The following is an 8,093-nucleotide window of genomic DNA, read 5'->3' on the forward strand; positions in this document are numbered from 1 at the left end:
AAATAAATAAATAAATTAGGTGATAGAAGAATAAAAGGTTGGATGCAAAAAGGGTAGAAAGAATTAAAAAAATTAAAAAGGAAGAGTAGAAATTATTATATCCCAAGTAATTTTAAGTGTGTGCATATTTGATTTAATTTCTTCCTTGGTCAGTCTTAAGGAAATAAATTAAGCTTTAGCCAGACTTTTACATTATATTGTTTATGAGTGTTGACAGATAAAACATCTTTTTACTACTCAAATTTAGCAATTTGTGTCTTATTTTAATGGTCATGCCATCTGAGAGAATAGTTCTAGAACTTTTATAAAATCACTGTTAGAGATATATAAAGATATACATGTAATATTTTAAGAAGAAAACTGAAAATGATGAATATCAGTTGGTAAAAAATACTAGTTCATTTTATGGAAAGAATGAGGTTACTATATAGTCATGGAATTACAGTGTTTTGTTTTTTTTAAAAAAAATTGCTAAACTTTTACATTGTTTTATTATAGATATTATTACAAAAATACTTTCTATAATACCTCCAAGAAATGGTATCACAAGGGACCTTTAACTGTTTATCCTTCATACATTTCTAAGAATAGTGCATGCTTTCTTTAATCAAAAAAATGAAAAATGACAATAACCTCCCATATTTTTTCTATGATGTATTTTCATAATTACAGAGAAAGCAAATTACAAAAACAGGTTTATCAATGGAGTAAACTGCTCACTTTTAGATTTGTATATATTATATCCAATGTGAAAACTTGCATTGAGTTATTTCATACCTTGCCTTTTTCAAAAAGGAATTGAAGTGTCTTTTACCCAAATTCAAAAGCCACTTAGGTATATTTAAAATTAATGACACTTGTGAACTCCATAAATACTTACTTGACCATACAGTAATTGTCTCTGATAACTTGCATGCATGTGTGCGCTAGAGCCTGCTGGGGTACGGGCTCGGAGCCAGGTCCTCTTCCCTGGATGAAGGGCTGCAGGCGAACTGCTGCTCAGCCTGTGTGAGGTTCCCCTTTCCACGCTTCAGTCAGCTCCTCCTGGGCGTGCTACTTTATTCCTCTCAAACTTAGTCTGCTCTGTTCAGTTGTGAGCCTAAATCTTCAGAAAGGAGAAATGGATATGGTGCCACTTCTTGAAGGAATAATGATATGAATTTTAAAAATGACAAGTTGAATAATGTGATCACTGAGAAAGTCATTGTGAAGAAAATCCATTTGTAGATAAGCTTCTTAGCAGGGCTGGGATAGGAAAGCGATGAACCAAAGGAACGTGGCTGCCATGTATATTTTCTCATCTCACCTCCTACTTTATCTTGTGACATTTATCACAGAAACAATGCAATAATTATTTTCTAAAATATTTCACAATGTATTTGAAGTTGGGAAACACCCAGATAGGAAGAAAGGCGTTTACAGTCTGTCCTCCCACCCTCCTTTGTAAGTCATAAGAGAAAAATTCTGGATGCTTCCAGATGTTGTGAAAAGATTCATTGTTCTGTTTCTAAGCTCAGGTGAGAGCATCATATTATTACATTTCCCAGCTTCCTTCTGTTTGACAACTTACTTTCTATAAACACAGGGATATTTTGCATTTGAAAGAATCTAAGGGACTTGAGCAGCCTCCTAACGCTTGCTTGCTTTCTGTGAGCCACTGTCTAGTGGATGCTTGGGGGGAATCCCACGCCTTGTAGTTTATGTGTCCCCACAGGAGGTATATATGATATGCTATGTAGAGACGGGCATTTTTCTGATGTTTAACACCCAGACTGATCTCATCGTATTGGGAGGCCCTCCACAGAACTGACGGATATTTATTCATTACTTGTAGTGCCAAGGCACTAGCAGTGCACCCCAGAGACGAGCAAGATACAGCCCCTGCAAGCTTGTAGTAAGGGGAAATAAATTGCTGATGTCAGCAGCAGAATCCTTAAGACCGCGATGGCAAACCTATGGCACACATCATTGAAGGCTCTAAAAAACCCACCATCACTGCCTTAAAATAAATAATTGATGCCTCTAGTAATGAATTGCTAGGGGCCTGTGAGATAGCTCAGCAGTCTAAAGTGCCTGCTTAGGCAAGCTTAGGTAGGTGCAGGGGACTGCAGTTTGATGCCCGGGACCACATGCTGCTCCAGCTTACCCTTATAGCTAGCTGGGGGGGGGGGGGTGTTGTTTACCTGCCTGACATAGGCAAGGTCCTGAGTTTGATTCCAGGAACAAAAAGCAAACCAAAACCAGAATTGCTATTTCTCCACTGGCCAGAGTCTTGCAAATCTTTAGCTCTGGTACTATTGAGAGAAAAACATTTTGAATTTGGTTTATTTTCAGGATTGACTAGTAAACAGAATTCTGCACTTCATACAGTTGCTTCCTATGCAGACCCAACAATCAAGCTGAGTCATGTGGTACAAAGTGATGGTGCTTGAACCATCGTAATGATGGTTGATTTTAGAGAAGTACAAAAGTCCTAAGTTGATTAATAAAATATGATTCTGTAATGATACTGGCTTATTCAGTCTGGTTTTTGGTTTTGTTTTTACCAAAACATAGTTATTCATTTAGAGAATTTCTTTTTGCTTAATATATTTCTTCTTTTGCAGGAGTTTATTTTGTCCGAAGACTATAACAAGATGACTCCTGTGAAAAACTATCAAGGTAGGGAGTGAGAAGATGGATTTCGTTACTGAGACTTTAAAATATTTTTTTGATAGGCCCAGTGTGGTGGCGCATACCTGCAATACCTGCACTTGGGAGGCCGAGGCAAGAGGATCTCTATGAGCTCACGGCCAGCATGTGTTACACAGGAAGACCTTATCTCAGACAAAGCACAACAAAACAATTTCTTGGTGGTGTTCATACTACAAGAGAATACTTACTTTACGTACTCAGGAACAAAGCAGAGCTGCATTTGAAGTCAGTATTTATTTAAGTTTGTGAATTTCTGAGGCCTGAGAAATTTGGGAGACTTGCTTGTGGGCCTTTGCTGGCCATGTGCAGCGCAGTTGGGCCATGTTCCCATGATGCCCAGCCCATGACCTTTGTCTTTGATGCTGTGCTCCTAAGATTGTCTTCACAGCAGACTCAGAAAGGCAGGTTGCCCAGTGCTGCTCTGCAGGAGCTCATGTCACATTGGGCTAAGTGATCAAGAATATGCGTATTGTAGAGGAAAAAGCATATATATATATATATATATATATATATATATATATATATATATGATGTCTTGCGAGCCAGGAGCAGTGTGTGGAAAGGTTTTCTTTTAATAAGGGTCTACAGGGTCTCATTATGTAGATCGGACTCAGTGATCCACCTGTGTTCAGCCTCCCAAAAAGCGGGGACTACAGATGTGCGCCACCACGCCCCTGGGGGCGGGGCTGGCACAGCACCTGGGGATTGAACCCGGCCTCTGCATCTGCCTGAGCAGGCGCTTTAAACCTCTGAGCTATTTTGCCAGCCCTGGAAGGGTTTTTCTTTATGCAGCCTGCCATGGCATGGAATCAGAGCATTAGACCTTCAAGACCCAAGAGTCAGCCTGACAAGGTGCCGCACAGCTGTAACACTGGATTTTGGGGAGGCTAAAACAGGACGATTGTGATTTTGAGGCCAGTCTTGTCAACTGAGTTAGCCCTGTCTCAAAATAAAATTTTACTGAGGGCTGGGGTTGTGGCTCATTGGTAGTCTCCAGTGCCACAGGAAAGGAGGCGACGTAGAGTCATTTCATCCAGATCTGATGACCCCTTTTCCTTTGCGAGACCCCAGCATCTCCCGTAATACCTCCCAGAAATACAGTAAGTCATTCAGATTGTGGAAAACTCTTTAAGAACTCAGTTTTTATTTTTTTAAAGTTTAGAACTAAAATGCATTCCCTGTGGTAGTTTTAAAATTTTTTTTTGTGTCACTCATCAAATATTTATTGAGTACCCACTATGTTACAGTAACTCGGGGTTATAATAGTGAACAAAACATGAATGGTCTGTCTGTAAGCACTCTATAATTATGTGGAGGACACAGGCAGGTAAATGCTTCATTAACCTGCTACTTGATAAGTAGTAGAATGTTCTCTTGTTCTCTGCTCAGGCTGTTAAAGCTACAAAAACAGTCAGTTCACATGACAGGCTTTCAGTTATTCTGAACCAGCCACGAAAGTTCTCTTTCATGGCCTTATTTCTCCTTGTTTACTTTTTTTTTCTCTTTCCTTTTTCACTCTAAACATTTTATATCTGGACTCCAACATCTTTTCATGACCTGAGCTTTAGTCCCTTCAAAATGTCTTCACTGTCTTCGTTACAGATTTGGGGTATTATACTGTACCTTCATGACTACTTAAAAAATATAACATGATATGGCACGTAGTCCCTAATGATCATCACTTCCTGATAGCCGCACTCTTCTCCTTGACTGTAAGCTAGACTACAATTTGATGAGCGATAGTGATAACTCAAGATTAGGTTTCAGGGCTGGTGAGATGGCTCAGTGGTCTAAAGCACCTACTTGGAACAAGCTTGGCAAAGCACAGGGACCGCAGTTCAATCCCCCAGCACCACATGCCAGCCAGCCCCGCCTCCTGGTGGGCTGAGCTGCCCCCCCACACACATAAATAAAATTAAAAAAAAAAAAAAGATTAGGTTTCAGAGGCCAGGGTGTCCTTCGTGCTAGCCCTTGTCTGCTCTCGCTTGATTTCTGGCAGGAGGCAGCTGCCGTATTGCAGGCTGCCTCTGTGCTGAGGCACTGAGGGAGGGCTCATGGCCATTGAGGACTAACACCTGCAGTCAGCAGCCACTGATGGGCCAACCCAGTCACCAGCCGTGTCAGAAAGTTTGGGGACTGACCTTCCTTCTGCTGAGCTTTCAGATGAGACCAGTGTTCCACCCCACACCTCCGGTTCGTCTCGTGACAGAACATGTGCAGAGGCACCCACCGAGATGTCTGGCCCACAGAAACTGATTGGTTTACCCACTAACTTTTTTAAGTTTTGCCCTCTAGGTTTTTTAAAAGTTTTGCCTGAGGGACTGGTGAGATGGCTCAGTGGTCTAAAGCACCTACTTAGAACAAGCGTAGCAAAGCACAGGGACTGCGGTTCAATCCTCCAGCACCACATGCCAGCCAGCCCCGCCCTCTGGTGGGCTGAGCTGGCCACACACACACACTAAATAAATAAATAAATAAACAAACAAATAAATAAATAAAATTTAAAAAGTTTTGCCTGATAAGTAACTTGTTACATGCAGTAGGTAACAGACTGATACATGTATGTAATCAGGTTAGCACAAATTCACTCTCCTGCCCTGTCCTCTTCTGGGCCCTGTTCTTGTAACGCAGAGGGTGGACCTCCTGGCAGCACTTTTCACCACGGTGGAACAGTCGTCCTCAACAGTCCGCACTTGAGTTGTTTTTAAGCTCTACCCCCCCCCCTTTTTTTTAAGGCAGGGTTTCACTATGTGATTCAGGCTGGCCTTGAACTCACTTTAAAGTTAAAGCTGACCTTGGACTCGTGGTGATCCTCCTGCTTTAGCCTCCCACGTTCTGGGATTCTAGGTGTTTGTCTCCAGGCCCAGGGTCCCATACTATTGAAGGTACCTTTTATTTTTATTTTTAGTGTAAATGCTGGACCTTGCAGTCTTTTTTTTTTTTTCTTTTTGGTGGAACCGAGGATTGAACTCAGACCCTTGTACTTGCCAGGGAAGTGCTTATTCTGCTAAGCCATCTCCCTGGCCCCTTTGCAGTCATTATTAATCATCTCATTTTCTTTAGCCTGTCAGGATATTTTGTATGGCTGGTAGTTATTAGATATATTCATTCTTTCTTCATTTTGTGTTTTCATGAAATATGCTATTCACTACATGTTAAAAGTAATGATCAGTCTCACAAGTATACATTTGATGCATGTACCATTAGAAACCACCCTTCATAGGCCACTAACTTAGAGGTACTTTAATATACCGCTTGTATTTCTATTTTTTTTCCTATAAGGGATTATAAAATTTGGTAACTACACTGTTGTGGAAACTGTGTCTTCACAAACACCTGGAGGGGAACATTAGGTGGCAGGCTTTTGATGGTATCTGTGGTTCTTTTTAATATAATGCTAAGTTCAAGAGAGAAACCAAAGGACCTTTCGCATGTACCAGAGCAGGGAAAATTGTATATGTAGGAGCTGCAGGAGTGGCCACTGGAGCCGTTTCAGGAGGCAGGGGCTGTAGGAGCCGGATGCTGGTGTAAGAGCATGTGCTGGAGGAGTAGCACGAAGGCCTGTGCCTGAGTGAGATGGAAAGGGAGCAGGGAGATTTCCTAGAAAGCCTGTGAAGAATGGCATCCCCAGAAGGAGAGGTCAAGGACTCAAGGAGGACTACAGGGAAATTGATTCTTGACCCCAACCCAGATAAAAGGAAAAAGTTGTGATGAATCAATACCCCAAGTGAAAACTTTGAGATTTTTAATACAAATTAACACTAATTATGTAGTGCTAGAAACTTTATGTTTGAAAAAATAAATATCAAATTAATCCTTGGTCACTACTATCCCAGGTTTACTTGCTGGAAATAAATGCAGAATCTCTTTGTAAAAGAGATGGCCCAAAGGCCTTTACAATGAAATCAAGCATTGTTGAGCTGGGGCTGTAATTTATTGAGAGCCTTCACCGAGGAAGCACACAGGTGGCCCTGCATTCAGTGCCCTGTTCCACAGAAAAACAAGCAAAAGGGCTGGGGAGGCCCTTTTGTGACTGGGTTGAATCCCCAGCATTGCATGCCGGCCCATCCCTGGGGCACGCTGAGACAGTGACTGAGACTGGGTTTGGTGGTACACACCTGTAATCCCAGTGCTTGGGAGACTGAAAGCAGGAGAATCACTAGGAGTTCAGTCTGTGTAGTGAGACCCTGTAGACCCTGTACTAAAAAAGGGGGACTGGGGAGATAGCTCAGTGGTCTAAGTGCTGCCTGTCAAGTATGAAGTCCCAAGCTTGATCCCTGGTACCACATGCTGTGCTGGCACACTGTGCCAGCTCCAAAACCAGGTGTGGTGGCACAGGCCTGTAATCCCAGTGCTAGGGAAACTGAGACAGACGCTATGAGTCTGAACTGCATAGTGAGACCCAGTATCAAATAAATAAAACAAGCAAAAAGAACTGCTGAAGAGGAATTGATAGTTTTTTTAAGCCTCCACAATGTATTAGGAGATATCACAGACAGGAAGATTAGAATACCAAGAATGTTCAATAATATGAAAGAAACAATAACATAAGGTTTTATTTATTTTGTATATTAGGGGTCTACAGGGTTTTCAGGGTCTCACTACTAGATCGGACTCCTAGTGATCACCATTTGTAGCCTCCCAAGAGCTGGGATTACAGTCACCATGTCCAATCTCAATCACTTTCTCAGCGCGCCCTGGGGGTGGGTCCTGCATGGCAGGCCCAGGGTTTGAACCCCTGGCCCCTGCGCCTGCTTTGTTTGTTTTGTCTTTTGTTTTGATTAGTATATATTTGCAGTACATAATGATTGCATTCATCCTGGGATGTTGGTATGTGTACCTAATGCATCTTAATTCTTCATATACCTCTTTCCCCTCTTGCCCTCCCTTCTTTCCTCTGTTTCTTAGTGGGGGATATTGTTTTTCTAAACTATAACAACAACAACAGAAAATCAGTGGGTAGATTAAGTAGGCTGGACACAGAGTTAATTACTGCAGTTGTGGATGGATTTTATGTCAGTGAAACATCTTTAAAATACTAACAGGAAAAAAAAAAAGCTGCCAACTTAGAATTCATTATCCAGAGAAAATTATCTTCAAAAAATGGATGTGAAACACTCTTGTAAATTTTTTTTTAAATACCTGAAAGAATGCATCATCTCTAGATCTGTAGTAAGACACATGTTAAAAGAAGGCCTTCAGGAAAAAGTGATATCAAAGGAAAATAGGCATCTTTCAAGAGAATAAAAATTACCAAAAACAAAGGGCCGGGAGATAGCTCAGTAGAATAAGTGCTTGCCTGGCAAGCGCAGGGTCCTGAGTTCAATTCCTGGTACCTCAAAAAAAAAAAAAAAAAAAGGAATACAAAAGAAAAAAGGGTCTGAGTTCAATCCCCGAAC

General features: G+C 41.4%; 1 protein-coding gene across 2 annotated transcripts in view; it reads left to right on the forward strand.

Moving 5' to 3' along the window:
• The window catches only part of Wdfy2 (WD repeat and FYVE domain containing 2), a 166,943-nt gene that overhangs the window by 108,243 nt on the left and 50,607 nt on the right, over nt 1-8,093 (forward strand). For both annotated transcript variants that reach the window (XM_004633106.3, XM_023717212.1), the window contains one exon: nt 2,607-2,661. In XM_004633106.3, coding sequence (XP_004633163.1) covers nt 2,607-2,661 — 55 coding nt within the window. The remainder of the gene's footprint in view (nt 1-2,606; nt 2,662-8,093) is intronic.

The sequence above is a fragment of the Octodon degus genome, unplaced genomic scaffold (assembly GCF_000260255.1).
Source record: "Octodon degus isolate 3935 unplaced genomic scaffold, OctDeg1.0 scaffold00051, whole genome shotgun sequence".
Taxonomy (NCBI): domain Eukaryota; kingdom Metazoa; phylum Chordata; class Mammalia; order Rodentia; family Octodontidae; genus Octodon; species Octodon degus.